This window comes from Genypterus blacodes, unplaced genomic scaffold, assembly GCF_046128005.1.
Source record: "Genypterus blacodes isolate CSIRO-AG114 ecotype Tasmania unplaced genomic scaffold, CSIRO-AGI_Gbla_v1 ptg000039l_1, whole genome shotgun sequence".
Classification (NCBI taxonomy): Eukaryota; Metazoa; Chordata; class Actinopteri; order Ophidiiformes; family Ophidiidae; genus Genypterus; species Genypterus blacodes.
In genome coordinates, this window is record NW_027466852.1 from 3,152,223 (window position 1) to 3,170,785 (window position 18,563).

Sequence of the window (18,563 nt, forward strand, 5' to 3'; positions counted from 1 at the left end):
TTTTAAATGAAATAATGTAATAAGAGACAACTGATCACTTCTACCAGATCAATATCACACACATATGTAAGCCCAGACATGCCTAACTACATTTAGCACAAGACCCACAAACATTATGGGCACAAAACAAATATGAAGTAGGCCTGATGAATCGGGTGGCACCTGTAAGGAGAATGCCTAAATCTTCCTTCAGCCCCTGCAAAGAGCAATATCCTCTGAACCTGTAACAGTTGAGGGCATAACTCAAGTCTTTAAACTCTTTGTTGAAGGCAGGAATTATTGTCCCATGTGTTGAGACATCATACGGCTAATTTCCTAGTGAAAATATTAGAGAAACTGGTCAACCAGATGAGTGGTTTGTCCAGAATTTGCCAGCAGTTAATGCAGCAGTTCTCACTCGTGCACCAAACAAATCCAAATCTACACACTATTTTATTACAAGTCCCATCCACCAGTAAATGGTTTTATGTGGTGGATATTGCAAATGCAATTTTCAGAATTGCAGTTCATAAACAGCAGGTGACCATCTTGGCACATATAATCACAGCAGGGGGCTAATCCCTCTGATCACATTTAAGGGATTGGCCCCCTGCTGTGAGGCACATATTGATGAATGCTTGGGGACATGCAGTGAACACTTACGCAGACAGTCGCTGTTTGCTGTTTTGCATGATTTTGGCACACCTTGGAGACAGGAAGTTTCTAACAACCACATGCAAACCAGTAGCACACCCACAGTTAACTAACAAGACTTACAGGCTAGAGCACAGCAGAAAGGGCTCTATGGAGGAAATCACAAGTGTACATTAAAGATGGGCTTTTGTACGGTCCTGATCGCAAACCATGTTTGCCCAAATGTTTGTTCCCGTTTTTGCAATACTGAGTGAAGGTAAGAAGAACTGTTTGGTAATTGTGGACATGATCTCAAAGTGGACTGAAGCTTATCCCTCAAAAGCAGATGCCAGTGCAGCAGCTAAAGCTCTGGTAAGGGAAGTTATCCCAGGAGTCGTGATAATGGGCCACATTTCATACAAACTGCACTGTAGGCAGTAGGGGAGTACTTGGGCATGCATGAGAACACACTGTGCATATCACCTAGCCAGTGGTGGTGCAGTAGAGCGAGAAAATGGCATTCTGAAAAATAAATTACAGAAGTGTTGCCATGAAACAGGTCTTAGCTGGACCAAGGCTCTCCCACTGCTGTTACTGCACACGAGGGCAGGTATCAGACAGAGAAGTTGGTTTAGCCATTTTGAAGTGTTTTTTAAAGACCATTGAACACGGGGATGGGGCAGAAAAGGCAACTGCCCAGTACAGATCTTTGCGAAGATAAAATGTTTTTGCCACAGGAGGTAAAAGGCCAGATGCAAAACCTGAAACCAAGAGATTGGATCGTAGTAAAGGATAGTGATGAAAAATGATTCACCAGGCAGGCCACAGCCTGTTTTAGATTTTAGACATGTGACGTCTTTGTTTAATCAGTTTACTAAAGTAATTACAAAACTGATTACATACAAACTTGTGACATTCACATCAGTAGAGAGTCGGTGACCTCCATTGAACAGGACTTCCAAGGGACATGTTTTTCTTTTTTAATAAATGTATAAGAACAAAATTATTCATCACCTGTGTAGGGATATGAAGAAAAGCGATAACAAGAAAACTGGTAATCCAACATCGAATTACAATAATAACAGAGGAGCGCTTGCAGTCTGTAAAATAAACTACCTCAGAAGTCAAAACTGTTGTGACCGTTATTGATGGCGTCACTTTGTTAGTTTGATTATGCCAATATTGTTTACTTAAGTAGATGTAGACTCTGAAAACACTAAGCAACATTGAAATGGGATCCAGTTTTGGTCGCACATAAGATAACATGACTGAATGTACATTTGACTTAGTGTCTCGAGTTTAACAATTCAAAAACATAGTCCCGTCGTGCGTGTGACGCTGTCAAATAACTTTGGTTTTTAGGGTGGGTTTCCCTTTAAACAACCATCATCGCGCAAACTGTAATGACGCAACCAGGAAGTAAGGCATTTTCTCCGTGAGCCAGTTGTGAATGTAATCATCTTAATTCCGGTGGTTTGTATGAAAGCGAGCAGGGCGATGAAGTGGTTTTTTGTAGTGGTTGTGCTCCTCGTGTCGCTTGAGGGCTCCAGGAGCTGGGATGACGGTAAGTTTCTCTTCCATACACACACGGAATCTTTTTAGTTTACGAGGTCAAATGAAAGCGAATAAACACCACACAATTTCCTGTCCAACCATACTAGACTTAACAGATTTTAGGCAGTCGGTGAATGAACATTCTTAATTTTGCTGTTTAATGAATATATCTTGATATCTTAGAACTATAGTGTTCCCCCCCCCCCACCCGATGTTTGACAATAATGTGATTGGCCTTTATATTCCATCACAAAAACAGTGTTGCTCCTGGCTTCCGCTTCCGATGTGGAGTGTATATTTCTCTTAATTATTTTTTAAATATTTTTTTCTGTGTCTATTATCCAGTCCACTCGAAACAAAAATATCATCCTGTACTTGGTATCAATTCACCAATTGCAAGTTTGTAAAACTAACCGCTCACCGCTTGCGTCAGACTGTGGGCGGAGCCATGTTTCTACCCTTCTATCTGTGGGCGGGGCCAGGCTTGTTATGAACTTTTCTTAATTGATGATTGACTTTTTTTTTTTACCTCTATGTTCATTGTTTGATGATTGGCTTTTCATTTGGTGTGTGATCATCTACATCGTGTATAGGTTTCTAAAGGGACTTCTGTTGTTTTTGTCTGCAGGAAGTGTACTGTTGCGGGACATCCAGGCATTGACATTGTTCAAGGGTCGGTACACAACAGCTAGGCGCTCCAGTCCTGTGCCACAGCTTCACTGTGTGGGCGGCTCAGCAGGTTGTCAGGCTTTTGTCCCAGAGGTGGTTCAGTGTCAGAACAAAGGCTGGGATGGGGTAGATGTACAGGTGAGGATGGAGGAATCTGAATACTTTTTAGTACTCATAGTAGGCTTGGTAAAAGAATCCTTACTGATATGTGGATATCAGGTCTTCAGGGATGTACTTAAGTCAATTACAATTTCATGTAGGAAGAAATGTGTAGCTGTAAATAAGATGATGTAATAATCATGAGCAAAATGTTTTTGAAGTAACAAGACTGAAGTAACCATATGAATACAAAGGCCAAATCAACAACCTCTCACTCCATGTTTTCAAAACAAAATGTTACTTAACAAACAAATAGTTGTTTAACACACAAAAGCACAAGTGAACCTGTCATGGTTTCATACTGCTCATCTTCCTCCTCTTCTGCACCCTCTCCCTCCCACAGTGGGAGTGTAGGACAGATATGGACAATGCCTACCGTTTCGGCCATATTGAGGTGAGCTGTGAAGGTTACAGCTCCCCTAATGATGCCTACATACTGAAGGGCTCTTGTGGGCTGGAGTATACATTGGAACTGACGGACGAGGGAAAGAGGAGGACACAAGGAGGGAGTTGGAGTTGGCGTTCTGCTTTTAATGGATTTGGAGGTAGGAAGATGGGACGCTTGCGATAAAGCCAGATTAATGCCTCTTAAAAACTGTAATAACAGCAATCTTAGTTCCTTGCACGCCTCACTTTAATGTGATTCTGTCACAGTTGTTAGTCTACAGCAGCTCCTAACGTTGTTATGCAAATCACTTACAAAATTATGGGTAATGTGACAGATGTGGCGTATTTCACAGCATTGTTTCCTTTAATCAGTACCAATTGAATGAGCACTATCACTGCTAGAAACTGTCTTTGTTTGATGTCTTTCTCAGCATTCTTTTGTGTTTTTTCAGGCAACCAACACCACCAACAGCAGCATCAGAGCTCAAACCCCTCAGCCGGTGAAACGTCAGGAAGCATGATGGTGGTTATTGTGCTCCTACTACTCGCCTATGGTGTCTACAAGATGTTCTTAAGTGGCAACATGGCCCAGTGGGGACAGGATGGTAGGCAAAATGATCACCCCAGAGATAACCAGTATGGTGCCGGAGCAGAGCCCCCTCCTCCAGGATTCAAGCCTGATTTCACAGGTATGTAAGAGCATGCAGAAGGAAGCTGTGTTTTTCTTTTTCTTTTTTTTGGCTAGATATTTAACTGCTGGTTGTGTGAGGGAATGAATTTGATTGAATGAATCTTTTTTTAGGTCATTATTCAGGCCAACCGCATGCAAACCAAAGCCATGGCTACAACAGTGGCTACAACTATGGACAGCAGTACCCAGGACGCCAACAGCCCCAAGGCATGGGAGGTGGCTTTTGGACTGGATTGGGAGCAGGAGGGCTGCTGGGACATCTGTTTGGTCGTCAGAGGTTAGCAGAGTAACGGTGGACTGAAATGCAGGAGATAGTTGGACTGTTTGATTTCACCTTTGAGCTTTTTCTGCTGTCTCTTTGTTTTACAGCAATCAACCCCACAACTATAACAACAGCTATTACTCTGCCAACAAACCCCCCCCGGCCAGAGATGCTTCCTCCAGTACTGGGACACGCACTGCATCAGGTAGAGGGAATGAATGTTGCCTATCACAGCAAGACCGATTGTGTCAGCCTGATACCGGCCTCTTAGTGAAATACATTTTCATCTGAAGGTTTATATTGACATTTGTAATCATTTTTATCCTCCTTTCTTACACATTTTCCATATTAAACAAACAAAAATGCATCCTTTATAATAGAAAACTGAGACTGGTTGAAAAGCAATAGATTGTTTGTTTGTTTTTCTTTTTTAGGTTTTGGAACTACCAAGAGAAGATAGAAACTGAAAGTGGAATGATTCTTCAAGAAGCAATGTTGTTGAGTCTTTTAGTCAATAGAAACTTTGATATCAACCACTGGATGCACCTCTTTCTGTGCCCAAACAAGCCTTTCATCAAAGAGAGGAGTGGCGGTGGTGTGTTTGTGTATATGTGTGTCTCTTTCATGAATTAAATTAAGTTAACCCAGTGTTTCCCAAACCTTTTCTGCAGAGCCCCCCTTTTGTAGATAAGATTATTTTCACCATGTGTGTATACAATTATAAACAGGTCAAACTTGTAGCCCTACCTTGCTTTCACACACATTAATGGCTGCGTGAAGCAGGCATACCTGCTCGAGCGGTGGAGACGGAGAGTGACATATTTTGATTGACCCCCGAATGGACCAATGGGAAGGGCTTCTCCACCACCTTCAGACCCACCGACAAGAGTGTTTGATGAAGCATACTGCAGTCTTGAATCTATTCCAAATATATTGAAGGTCATGTTATATTTCACATGTGCTCTTCAGGCACAATTACATCTTATATGGGAATGGTAGTCTTAACATCTGTTTAAATTTGTTTGTGTAGCAGATTAATAAAGACTGTCTTTCCTTTTACCCTCTTACAGCTCTTACTAAATTTTAAATGGTCCTGTTTCAAGGTTTTCTCAAAACTCAAGGTTGCTGCCTACCATTGATATGCCTTTCCACTATCCAGTGATGGTAGTTAGTATTTCTTTTAGGGTAATGCTAGTGTGAGATTTGACCATTTCTTCCCACTGTGAGTCTCTCATGAGCAAACAAACATTGTTTGGTTCCACTGAGCTAGAGAGGGTATCTTGTCTGTGAACAGTAGGTGTGGATTTCTTCAGGGTCAGCTATTTTCTAGAGCGGTGATGTGCTTGTTGAGAGCATACAGCAATTGTAAAAGGTCAATTCATGGCATTCAATAAAGCATCCGGTCATGTGGATGATAGACAAACCTACATCTATGCAGAGAAAAACACTATGGGGTTTAGCAAAGGGGGATATGGAGGCAGGGATAGTATTGAATGCCACATAAATCCCACACAACAATGAATCGGGTTTCTTGCCCCTTGAACGCTCTCCTCCACTGGTACAGGTCAGTAATGCAGGTCATACAGAAAAGAAATAGAAAAATAAAGTATTAAGCTCAATGCTCAATGTCAATGCTTTCTTCAAATAAAAATATTATGCAAATAGGAGTTTTACAGTTGGTGGAGTACGAATAAGAAAAGAGTTAATGGATTTAGGAAACTGGTCATTGAATGCATTTTTTTGTGAAACCAACGAAAGATGCTTCATAGTTTGGTCAACAGACTTCTGTCTCGCTGACTGTGTGAAAGAGTTTGGACGTGACTTTTGTTTTGATCAATGCATGATGGCACTCGAAAAAAAAACAGGCTCAAAAAGAGGCCTACTCACTTTTTTAGAACAGAAAGCATTAACAGTCCATTTTTGGCTTCCAAAAAGTAGGTAGATCTCACTATGGATGCAATGAAATAGAGAAAACAAATAAGATAAAAGAATCAATGGTGATTGTATCTTTTTCTATATCTTTTTATAATTGGGTACAAGATTTTCTTTGAGACAAAGTTCAGGGTTAAAGTCTACACACCCATAGTCAAAGACAGATCTCATAAGTGCCCGGAAATATCTGAAGTCTTTGATTTACGGAATTAACAATATCACATGGTAGTGTAATTTATTTATTATTTGTAATCATGTGTTTAAATAGAAGGATCGGAACAGCACTTTATGCTGATGATGGAGCCATATGGCCTAGCAAAGAGATTCATCAATCAGAATGAATCCAAATTAAGGAGGCAATAATGAGAGTACAATAGCGGTCATACAATTGGAGATTTCAGACTTCTCGAAACAAATCTGCTACATGTTCTTCACAAGAAAGAGAGGGATGGAAAATCAGAGTTACTGTATGTGGGCCCTTATAGGAAGTCAATATATTTAAATACATAAGAAGAAGAAGAGTAGTGAGGAACACATGCAAAAACACGTAGAAATATTAAGAAAATGCAAGTACAAGTGCAAGTGATAAACCTAATAATAGCTAGTTGGCCTATGGAGTGGATAAGGACTCACTCATGCATGTGTTACTACCCTGCAGTCATGTTTATTATGCATTCTTGTAATGTGCTTTCTTCCTCTCTGGCCTGGAGGAGGTGTGTGTGTTTGTGTCTCTGCTTTATGTGGGGTATGTGCGTGCATGCGTGGATTCTTGTAGGAGATTGTTCTGCTGCCTATTTTTCATTTACAGATTTGTCACGGCCTTCCTTGGGAGTGGGATCGGATGGGGAGTCACACTTATGTTATGTCCGGATTTCTGCTAGACTGGGTCACAACATATGTATAAAGCGCCTGCATGAATATGGATTGGAAGACACATAAGTATTCTCTCCTGGCTATACCAAAAACTGAAGTGTCAATACATAGGGAATACTTACAAAACTTACTTAGAGATTTATGCAGATGGTTTTAAAGATGAGCGTGGCAAAATAAGCATTGTCAAGTCAAGGCAACTTTATTTCTACAGCCCAATAAGCAGATGACAGAGGGTTCCACAGAGCCCTGCAAGTGGACACACCTGGCTGACCTCTAGGTGAGGAACTGTCTAACGTTGAGACAGCTCAGCAGCAGAATGAAGGAGCAGATCAAATTGCCAAAAGTGCAACAACTAGGATGGATATCGTGGATATTTCATTTGGTAAGGAAAAGCAACAATTACAAAGGGATGATAACGTCAGGAAAGATGGGATGGAGACAGCAAAGGGCAAGCATACTACAAAGTCCAGAAATCCATTAATGCAAAGGTTGTTAGGAGGGGAAATAAGAGGGAGGAAGTCACAAGATTTTATAATACAGAACTCAACAGGACGGTGTTCATAGTAGGGAAAAGATCATCAGATGATCTCATTGCAAAACTACAGAGAATGTTGAACATATACTAATGGACTGAAATAAGAGCAACGAAGAGAGGGGAAGACTCTGCCTATGGATAAAGGAGACAGAAACAGCATGTAATCTAGAGGGAATATTGAGAACACCTGGAGATAGAGTAAAGAGTGCCCGGATAGCTGTAGCAAAAAAACATGTCTGCATACTCCGGTACAGTAGGTGGCGGTATGCCTCATATATATGTCAAAGATTGCAATCGCCACTTTACATAAAGAAGAAGAAGACGCAGTGACGCTCTGTGACGTACTCATCGATCCTGTGCTGTTCTGGTTTAGAAGGCCAAATAGCAACACTTAGGTAAGTTTAAATCATTTTAATGGACAAACTCTTCTTATACACAACGGTACATTATATGGTATCATACCAGTTTCTCGCCATGCCTACTTGCTACTGACGGCGTCACAGTTCCTCTCTGCTGGCCTCATTCGACCTTAATACCAAAGTCCTTGACAGTATGTGCTGTAACCGGCTGCTAGGTTGTGTTAGCTTGCGCTCCGTGTTTACCGACACGGTTTGAGACACTAGCGGCTCCCTTCATCTGTACTCAGGTGTAAAGAGGCAAGTCAAGGTCGCTTAATATAAGACTTTTGGCTGAACACATGGACACAGTTATGTGGTGACGTAAGGATAAGTTATGTATGTGTGTGTATATGAAGTATATAGGATAAGTATAAATTCAATGTTTATCATTGTTGTAATGAAATTATGTTTCGTCGTCCTGGACCATGACTGGCAAGATTAACACTTAATTAACCAAAACTTCATGTACAGTGCACTTAGAGTTTGGGCTCTAATTAAAAGACAATTCATTGTTTACTTTGAGAGTATCACTTTATGGAGACTTGGCATCAAATTGGCGTCAAATATTTCATGAAGTACAATCAGACTGTTTTATTTAACCTTATTTTCTGTGTCGTATTCTGTCTGGTTTCAGCTTGAAAGACCCGATGGCTGCAACATTGCGTTTAATCTACTCCTTGCCAAGGCCAGGTAGGATTTTGTCTAGGTTGATTCACTTGTAGCAAGTGTTATATCTTAGACTAAATGGTGACAGTATCCGAGTCCCCACACACAATAAACCTTTAGTCTCGGTACCTACTTGTGCTATATTCGACCCTCACTGTCTTGATGCAAGACTGTAGTAACAAACTGTTCATAAGATTTAAAGACATGGAAATTGATTCAGGGTTGATCTCTGGCATGGTACTGTAGCTGGATGAAATAGACCCACACCCACCAGATCTAACAATAGAGTTGGGACAACCCTACTTCTAAGTAAGGATGTTACCATAAACACCAATGGCAATTCCTGTAGAAATAACTGGAAATTTTGAAGAACATTCAACCTTATTTTTCTTTTCTAATGCAGTATATCACAAATGTAACAATGTGCCAAGTTGTAACAAGAAACTTACCTACTACTGGTTAATATTGTGTTATGGCAGCTAAGATAGATCTAGCAATCTAGCATTGGCCAACAAATGCTAGAAGCAATGCCTCACAAATTATCCAGTAACTCTCAAAAGAATACCAAATTGATAGATTCCATTTCTTACCTTTAATTGCATATATCAATTTGTCACGGCTTTCACCGGTGATGGCACCATGATAAGCAATGTAACCTCAATGTCCCTCTCTGTGCCTATCTTCACTAATATAATGTTGAAATAATAAAATGCCATTTTCAAGAGATTGATTATGAATCATCAGGCTGAGGAAAGACATTGCATGTTATGTAGCTTGTTATGTTGTTATTCCTATACTTTGATGACAGACCTGAAGAGAGACACTGCTAATTCAGAGCATAAATGAAAACAGGCTGGACAAAATTACTGATACCCACTGGAATCATTGCGTGAACTTGGCTGAGCATGGACAAAAGAAAGAAAAAAAGAGAGTTGTCTGAGATGATGATGAAGAAGAAAATGCTTGCTGTGCTGACCATAGTTGTTAACATTGTTAGGAAGTTTTAAGTTTTAGGTCCATGGGTCGCCAGATTACACAAAGTTTGAATGGTGCAAGAAATAAGCAAGGAGTGTGTGGTGTGTTGTGTGTGTGTGTGAGAGAGAGGTGTATGTAGTGTTGTAGTATGTTTTATGTATGTAGTGTTAAATTTCTCAATTCAAATCTTCACCTGTGTGTGTGTGTGAGAGTGTGTGAGGTGTATGTAGTGTTGTAGTATGTTTTATGTATGTAGTGTTAATGTCTCAATTCAAATCTTCCCCAAGGTTCTTTAGCAGCCAGCCACTGTGTGGCGAGGGCCTTCAGTGCATCTGCACAGCGGAAAGGGTTCAGTAAGTACAACACTGAAATCAAATTTTCATGTGGTGAATTCCTAAAACCAGTTTGCGAGTGAATATGGTCTACTGAAATCGGCACTAACACAGCAGCACAATGTTGTTTGTTCCAACTCCTTCATGTTTGCATAGAATGTCCCATGCAATTGTATGGAAATGGCACAATGCCACTTGTATGGCATGGTACCAGACCTGATTAGGCTGAATAGAATTTGAACCACTCAGTGCTAAACCAACTGTATTCATCAACATCTCTAGCATACAGCATACATTTTGACTTTATATCCATATGCAGCCTAAAAACTAACGTAAATCTATTTTTTTGTTTAGAGTATGTGAATGCACAGGAACTCCCTACAGACATGAAGTCCATCACTGACCGAGCTGCTCAGACGCTGCTTTGGACAGAGCTCTTCCGAGGTCAGTAGTGTAACACAGTAATGTTTTGACAGCTTTCACACAATTGTCTTTATCTCCAAAGGCAGTCATTGAGGGCATTTATACTTGGCTTCTTCATGCATCCTGGACATGTTATCTGAGCCTCAGTACATGTCAGTACATGTTATCATCATAAACTCTTTCTCTAAGCAAGCAAAGCGTTTTTCCTGTTGACAATGTTGACAGTTTCTGTGCCACATCTCCAAAAATAGGTTTCTCCCTGTAAATTTGATTGTTAAGTTTTGCCTGAATGCTTTCTCACCCCACAAATGAACAGCATTCTCACTTGTATTTCACTTGTATTCCCCCCATGGCTCTCATCTGTGGCTGTGATTGCCTCTGCACATGCTGAGTCTGTAACATTAGCGTGCTACTTCTCTAAACAATGCACCACATGTGCTGAGGATTGAATCTCATAGTGACATACTGTGTGTGACTTGACGAGGTAGAAGCATATATCTCCTGAAGGGGTCTGAGAGATATCTTTCTGTAATGTTACTTGGGGGTGTTTGCGGTTAGCTTTTCCTCAAACGGATAGCCACCCGATAAGCCCAGCAAGCGGCCAAGTGTAAATAACCTTCAACAGTCCTGTCCTGCTGCACAGCTGCCTTGCAAGCTCGCTAGTAGTGCCATATACTTGGAAGGATCAGTCTATACCAAAGTCTATTTCTCTTTGGAATTGGAATGGGGTGCTGGGCTAATGACATTTTTTTAACAGTGTGTTACATTACATGTATTAATTTGGGAAATGTCATGTTTGTGTGTCATGTCAGGTCTGGGTATGACGATGAGCTACCTGTTCCGAGAGCCTGCCACAATCAATTACCCATTTGAGAAGGGCCCACTGTCGCCTCGCTTCAGAGGAGAACATGCATTGCGCAGGTGTGAACCGCCACTGAGAGATTTGTGATACACATTTTACTCATTAAAATCAGACTTACTCACATTAACGACTATTCAACATGTGAAAGTAACTGAAGCTTTTGCAGCAAAATACGGAATTGTGTAATATTTTGATGTGCTTTACACATTCAGTCATCAATTTTGTTTGAAGCTGCAATGTTTTTGAAGGGCAGAAGTCCAGATTGTCATTGTGTACTAAAGGCCCTGCTGTGTAGATAAAACAAACCTAAACTTAATGTAATTCTGTAATGATACCAGGTATCCGTCAGGAGAGGAGCGCTGCATTGCCTGTAAGCTGTGTGAAGCTATCTGCCCTGCTCAGGTAACCGCACACACCCACAGATTTGTAATCTTTGTACAAATATAAAAAAAACAAAAACAAGCAAAATTAACTTTGAAACAACAACAATCAGGCAGGATAAACCTTACAAGAAAAAGAAAAAGAATTCAGTCCGTGCCAGTTAATAGACATTACCAGACTGCCTGAGGAGTATTATTGCACTATACCTTGACAACCAGTATCATGACTGCCGTGTCCCTTAATTAATTGCTCTGCTTTCCCTTAGAAGTCAAAATCTTGTGTTCTTTTTTTATATGAAGCACAGAGCTGCTTGAGTGTGTACATTGCGTTGATCTTCTGCAGGATTTTCCTAGTTGTAGTGAATGTCCTATGTTTTCTAGCCAGTCTTCTGCACATTTAAGGGAAAAGGAAACATTGTATCCTTTTTGTATCTAAAGTGTATCACCTTACATTCAACACTTTTAATTTAAAGTGGTGGACATCTCAATGGCTGCAGTATGACATAAATGAAGTTTGTTGGCCATACAAATAAATAGCTAAAATAAAAGAACCTGTAAACAAACAACCAGAACTACACCAAGGCTGTCAAGCAGTGTATGATAAGGTCTGAAACATCATATTTACTCCAATTATCTGTGTTGGATTTTCTAAATCATAAGGAAATTGCCAAAATGTTTATTTTGTTTATTGAAAAAAGCATTTGACATGACAATGAGCATGCAGTTATGAACCATTTTGGAGATTGTTCTTAAACACAGAGAGGGCGCGCATTACAACTTAGGCTGATGCCAAAGGGCGGGGTGATTGATTCTCAGCACTGGACGATCTGAGAAGAGACTGTCCAATCAGATACTTTTAGTAAATACATATGTATGAGCACTGCGTTGCTCACAATGACAAAAGGAGAACACTGACTAAGGCATAGAAAAACAACAAAAAGGTAGTATACTGTGTGAAGGTTGGTTTGTGACTGTTAAAATACATTGCAGTTTGTCCATGAGCAGGTCATGTACGTGTGAATTAAGGCAAAGTAATGACAAAGAGGGCGACAGCAACTAACCACAGCCAGCAAAGGATATGTTGATATACAGAATGATACACTGTAACTAGGGATTTTCAGGAGACATCACTGTTGCTATTTCGATCTCGAAGGTACAGCATTTACAGGATGACAGCATACCACCGCACAGGCAGTTGCAAAATGTATCATGCACTCCAACGAGAGCACAAAAACGGGGGAGACGCAGGGAAAAACAAAAAGGGGAGAAATCCCATCCAAAGTCCCACCCCCCAACCCAGCAGTCACACAACCCCACATTCACACACCTCTATCCTGACCTGCCAGCAATACAGAAACACATAAACTAGAGCTCTATTATTTAGTGTTCAGGTTTCCATTAATTAGATTAGCATAGCCAGTAGATCTGTGAAGTAAGATGAAAATGGTTAGCATTGGTGATAGAACTTATCTGTGTGTCACCTCCATTATGTATTTTAATTTCTTGAGTTTTTAGAAAAAACATGTCCTTCAGCCATTGTGAGACAGAGGGAAGGGGAGGGGATTTCTACCTGGCAAGTAGAGAAGTTAAACTGATCATCATTGGGATCAGTGGACTCCCAAAGAAAGTTTAAACTGTGTTCCCAATATGGCGGACAGTATGTTAAAGTGACCAGACCAGTTATTGTGTAACCTGGGGCAGAAGAATCCATCACATTTGTCCTCTGCTGGGTCCATTTCAGATGGTCTCCATTTAGAGAAGTGGATCCTGTGTATAACCTTAAACAGGAGGAATGTGGGATGAGCACATTATTTAGTTTTCGTATGATTTCCTCCCACCAGTCTATCTCGAGTTGACGAGTCCAAGCTCACTGTCCCAGGCGGCCCTTATTTATTATTAAACTCAGTTTTGACCAGCATGCCGCTGACACACATAAACACAGCCAGCCAAAATGTAAAGATGCAAAGAAGAGCACTTTCTGTTGCACCTTACCCTTTGTCGCTACTGTACATCCAGCCTGTCCTACTCTCCTGCTCACTCTGTTTCTTCATCATGAACTAAAAACAAACTTAATCACATCACACATAATGCCTCAAAACTCATTGGACGCCCCACCCAGAACCTCTCAGACCCCAACCAACCATAAATGCACAGAGCTCTGACCAATGACACACAATCCCACACACCCACTAAATCCACTCTTCTCACTCCTCCTATATGGTCGCAGGTAGAGGTCCCTGACCTTAGCTACATTTTGTTGTCCCCTTGTGGGACAATTAAGTGTAGTGTTGTGTGTCTGCGTTTACAGTTTACCACGGTAATTACTAAGACTGATTACGTTAATGAGCACAGCTGCAAAAAAGATCATTTGAATGCACTGCTGCTGTTCAAGACGCTTCATGCATCCATTATCCTGGTCCCTCTTACATGTTACCTACACATTATAGATCTATAAGATCGTAGGTACTGAACCCATATTGATGTCCTTGTCCTGCTGGTGTGTGAGTTTGAATGGACTTTGTGTGTTTAGGCCATCACCATTGAAGCAGAGACTCGAGCTGATGGCAGCAGGAGGACTACTCGCTATGACATCGACATGACCAAGTGCATCTACTGTGGCTTCTGTCAGGAGGCATGCCCTGTGGATGCCATTGTAGAGGTATGTACTGTACATTTGTGCACTAGCATGTATTTGATGTCTGCTTGTCTTATGAATTTGTTTAATGATAAGCAAAAGGTGTAAAACACATTATTGAGAGCATTCTGCAAATTATAATAATGCATCATCTGAGATAAAGCATAGGTGTCACAGGTTAGCAGATATGGTGAGTGGTCAAGTTAATGCATATGTGAGAGAGCACATATCTAACTTTTGTTAGTGCTACAAACACATGGCAGAAGAATCAAGCTTGTTCCTCTTGTGCCCTTAAAAGAACCTGAAAAGAATCACGTCTTTTTACATACCATAACACACACACACTAACTTCCAAACAACAGCCATAAAAGTGTTTGAACATTATATATTGCACAACAGCATCATCCTAGTTCGCAACCTTGTTGAGCAGGCTAAGTAGCATTTAGCATCACACAATACCTACAGAAGCTGACCAGGCGCAACAACAGCAGCAGGGAATTAAAACTTTGACATGGAGATTAATAGGATTCTCTAAGCCATAACACCGACAAAATATGGAATAAATTTGCACACTGACCGTCATTTTGAAGCTTTTAATGTCCTGAAACTATATCCAGACGCATTGTAACATTCAAGCCAATGTCCAATCAATTTGTGTGACTATTGCTCTCTCGTGCATACAATGACTTGATCTAGGTCGGTTTCATCAAATAGTAGCCTGTCTAAGCTTTCGATTGATATCTTGATTGCTACAATCAGGCCTTGTTTTCTGGAGATATGATGTCAGCCAGCAGAGGTGACCAGCCCAAATTTATTGGGCCAGTGATCAGACATTTCTGAAGCCAGTCAACAAAGCAATGACGGTTCAATCTTGAAAAGGCACTTACAAATGCAGGTGCATTGATTCTGTAAAAATATAAATTATGAAACACATATTAGCAAAAAATGGGAACACTTTTGCAAAATTATATTTAAGTTGCCATTGGCCTATATTGCTCAAATGGTAACGATTTAGACTGGAGCATTCAGAGTACAAATGCTGACTATGTAGGCAGCTCACTAGGTGTTTGGACAGACCCATTGAAGGAATCACATTTTGAAGCGTGTCAGTTCAGGATTTCTTTAAAATGTAATCAATCTTGTAGGTGGCTCAGACCTGAAGAACTCTTGTGACATGAAAATATCAGATTTTGGTGTTGCTGCCCTCTTTCCTCTGTGCAAGTTCCTGGCAGATGCCATGATATGGTTCTGTTGTATATGTCTTAGCTGATATTACATTTTAATTACAATTTTTTTTATACAAACACGCAACATAAATGTTGTGGTTGGAGTCAATTACATAATAATCCACAGTTTGCACAGTTAAACAGAAAAACAAGTAGTTAAATGCAATTAATGCATTGTTTGATCTTTGTCCTCTTTTCTTTCTCACATCGCCCGCCTCCTTTCCTCCCCACTCCATCTGTCAGGGTCCCAACTTTGAGTTTTCCACTGAAACCCACGAGGAGTTGCTCTACAATAAGGAGAAACTACTCAACAATGGAGACAAGTGGGAGGCAGAGATTGCTGCAAACATAAAAGCTGATTACCTCTACCGATAGACAGACCTCTCACACACCCCTCAACAATGCCCATCTTGTAAGAATACATTCTTTTTTCAGCTGGGATGGATGTGTTGTAGTTTCAGACCATTACTTTGGTTTGCTGTTGATGTGTGTTATGTGAAACACCATATTTTGTCCACTGTACTCCACCTCTGCTTCGATGGATATTATATGATATGTATATATATTTTGATATGTGATTGTTTTGATTGCATATTCATTGTAGAATGATAATACTACAGCAGTTGCTTGGGGGAAGACGTTGAATGCCCCAAATTGATGGTCATGCAATACCTGGCCATCCGTCCCACAACCTTTACCGTACTGCATTTTAATGGAGACTTCAGTGTCGCAGTGTCAACTTACCATGTCCAGAGGTGTCTCAAATAAAATTATTGGAAAACAGTTCATGTGATTTGTGAATGTTAATGTCATTTCTACCAAGTATAAACCTCCTCACCTTTCCAAAAATGTCATCGCTTTACATTTACTTTTTAGAAACGTGCTAATTTATTTCCCAAAATTGAACATCACATGTATGTACAGTACATATTTGGATGGTAGGAGTTTGTCTCTTAAATCTCGTAATCCTGTGTCCACGGATCATCTTTGCGATGTTTATAACCATTATCCCAAAGGCTTCATCTATACACCTCATACAGATCTACAGAAGGTAACAGAAAACATCCTTAGGTTTGAATCACTCCTAAAGAAAGTGTCATTCACTATTCTTAAAGATATTTGACACAGTCAACCTGCTAAACCAACATCCGAATTGTTGCACACAAGACAGAAGTTGGCCTGTTGGCTTTACACCTCTGTGGATGTCTCAAAATTAAGCCATTATTTAGTTTAGTGTTCCTGTGTTAATGTAACTGCTTAGGTCTGTTGTCCAGTTTCTAATAAGTGTTTACGGAGAGACTACAAAGGGATTTCAGGGCTTAACCTTATCTTAACTTCAACATAAAAGGCCAAGGATGATGCTTTTAACCACAGATAGGAATGCTGCATGGTCTAACCATGTTCTCAGATCACACCTCACACCTCGTGCCGTATAATAGGCAAGTGATGAAAGAATGTTGTCTCAATCCACTGACCTCTAGGGGACGGGACAAAGTAGTGGATACACACACATCTCATTCTGTTGTCAGTAGGTGTTCAAAAAGACTGATGTGACAGTCTTTCCTTGGTTGTGGCAGAAATATGTAAATGTCCAGGATAAGGGTATTTAAAATGCCATTGTGAAAAGGGCTGGCGCTCTTCTATATGCGCTCTGCGACCTTCTGCTCTCTTCTATATTCTCTTCTACCTTGGGCTTTGTCTCCCTGGCTCTTCTCTTTCTCCCTGATCCTTTACTTCCCTTGCTCTTTCTTTCTCTCTACTTCCTTTTCTATTCTTCTCTTCTTTTTGACCATCATTACCTGGTTTGTTTATCTGGTTTATTTCGTCATTTGTATCTCTATAGATCTTGCATGCTTGCATGCTATTTCCTTATGCATGACTGTTTGTGTTTAAAAAGCCTTGCACTGCCTTTTTTTGTACCTTTGTTGAATCCAACTGGAAGTTCATTTGCGCACATAGCCATTTGTGGAGAGGGAATCTCTTGGAATTGCCTCTTCTGAGGTTTCTTCCTTTTTTTTCTTATACATTAAGGTTTTTTCGGGAGCTTTTCCTTGTCTTCTTCTTGTGAATTTTGGGCAGGGTCCGTAATTTTCCTGATGTTGTGGGTCTGTAGAGCCCTTTGAGACATCATATGTGATTTTGGGCTATATAAATAGAATTGACTTGACTTGACTTGATGCAGCAGCTCTGCTCAGTATCACTCCCATCCTAATCACAGGTAACTGAGTCTACTGGAGCTGAACTGATGTGCTCGATTTGTAGACTAGTGATGTTTGTGGCCAGTTTCATGTCTCCGTCTCTGACTGCCTTTGCAGGGAGAGGCTTATCTTTATAGATTATCTCCGTTCTGTTTTTGTCTGACTATAGATTCACTGATATTTTAATGAACGACTCATTCATGTATTCACTGTCAATGAATCCCTTTCAACGACTTTCAGTGCCTGGTCATCGAGCTGCAGTAGTGGAGTTTGGAGATTTGATCCAATTCTTAAAAGTAAATTTGCAAGTAATTTTTTCTGTTCTGCCCTTCACAGCATTTCTGACGTCTTTCTCTTTCTTTCATCTTAGAGGAAAGGGCGCTGGGCAGTGCATGTAGAATGTAATGCACATTTTAGTTGCCAACATTTCAAAACGTTTTCAATTCAGTGTTTAAGTAAGTCAGTGCAGGGTGTTTGTTGTGAGCCACTGAGGCTTCTGATTGTAAGTAGCGGTCTGGATTTGATTTGATTTGATTTGTGGGTTTTATAAGCAGTTGACTGTGTAAGGGCAGTGTTCTATTTTATATTTAAGACATTTTTGCAGCTGTGGCATGCATCAAAATAACACCCTGGATGTCTAATGCATTGTCAGATTTGACGTTATGTTATGGTTATCTTTTCAATGTCATCGTAATTACGGTTTAAGAAAAAAGAATTTGAGTTACATTGCTGGAGTCTTTGCCGTGTGAAATGGAATTGGTAGGACCGTCCACATGGCCCAAATGTTCATCAAT

At 40.4% G+C, this 18,563-nt stretch overlaps 2 protein-coding genes across 2 annotated transcripts; both read left to right on the top strand.

The window, feature by feature from the left end:
* Positions 1–2,003: 2,003 nt before the first annotated feature.
* On the top strand, positions 2,004–5,393 carry saraf (store-operated calcium entry-associated regulatory factor). The gene is made up of 7 exons (XM_076148124.1): positions 2,004–2,176; positions 2,795–2,973; positions 3,338–3,539; positions 3,834–4,070; positions 4,184–4,349; positions 4,442–4,539; positions 4,769–5,393. Exons 1-7 carry the CDS (start codon positions 2,092–2,094, stop codon positions 4,792–4,794), a joined length of 993 nt encoding a protein of 330 aa, XP_076004239.1. The 5' UTR covers positions 2,004–2,091; the 3' UTR covers positions 4,795–5,393.
* Positions 5,394–8,023: 2,630 nt separating this feature from the next.
* Positions 8,024–16,354, top strand: ndufs8a (NADH:ubiquinone oxidoreductase core subunit S8a). The gene is made up of 8 exons (XM_076147823.1): positions 8,024–8,069; positions 8,707–8,762; positions 10,001–10,066; positions 10,400–10,489; positions 11,281–11,389; positions 11,669–11,732; positions 14,241–14,369; positions 15,815–16,354. The coding sequence occupies exons 2-8, from the start codon at positions 8,720–8,722 to the stop codon at positions 15,944–15,946; spliced, it is 633 nt and encodes a 210-aa protein (XP_076003938.1). The 5' UTR covers positions 8,024–8,069; positions 8,707–8,719; the 3' UTR covers positions 15,947–16,354.
* The last annotated feature ends 2,209 nt before the right edge of the window (positions 16,355–18,563 follow it).

Bases quoted from the DNA above. Each gene is read 5' to 3' on its own strand.
- saraf (XM_076148124.1), top strand. From the start codon at position 2,092: ATGAAAGCGAGCAGGGCGATGAAGTGGTTTTTTGTAGTGGTTGTGCTC. The intron at 3,540-3,833 runs GTAGGAAGATGG...GTGTTTTTTCAG, and splicing joins TGCTTTTAATGGATTTGGAG to GCAACCAACACCACCAACAG. The intron at 4,350-4,441 runs GTTAGCAGAGTA...TTTGTTTTACAG, and splicing joins CATCTGTTTGGTCGTCAGAG to CAATCAACCCCACAACTATA.
- ndufs8a (XM_076147823.1), top strand. From the start codon at position 8,720: ATGGCTGCAACATTGCGTTTAATCTACTCCTTGCCAAGGCCAG. The intron at 10,067-10,399 runs GTAAGTACAACA...TTTTTTGTTTAG, and splicing joins TGCACAGCGGAAAGGGTTCA to AGTATGTGAATGCACAGGAA. The intron at 11,733-14,240 runs GTAACCGCACAC...TTGTGTGTTTAG, and splicing joins AAGCTATCTGCCCTGCTCAG to GCCATCACCATTGAAGCAGA.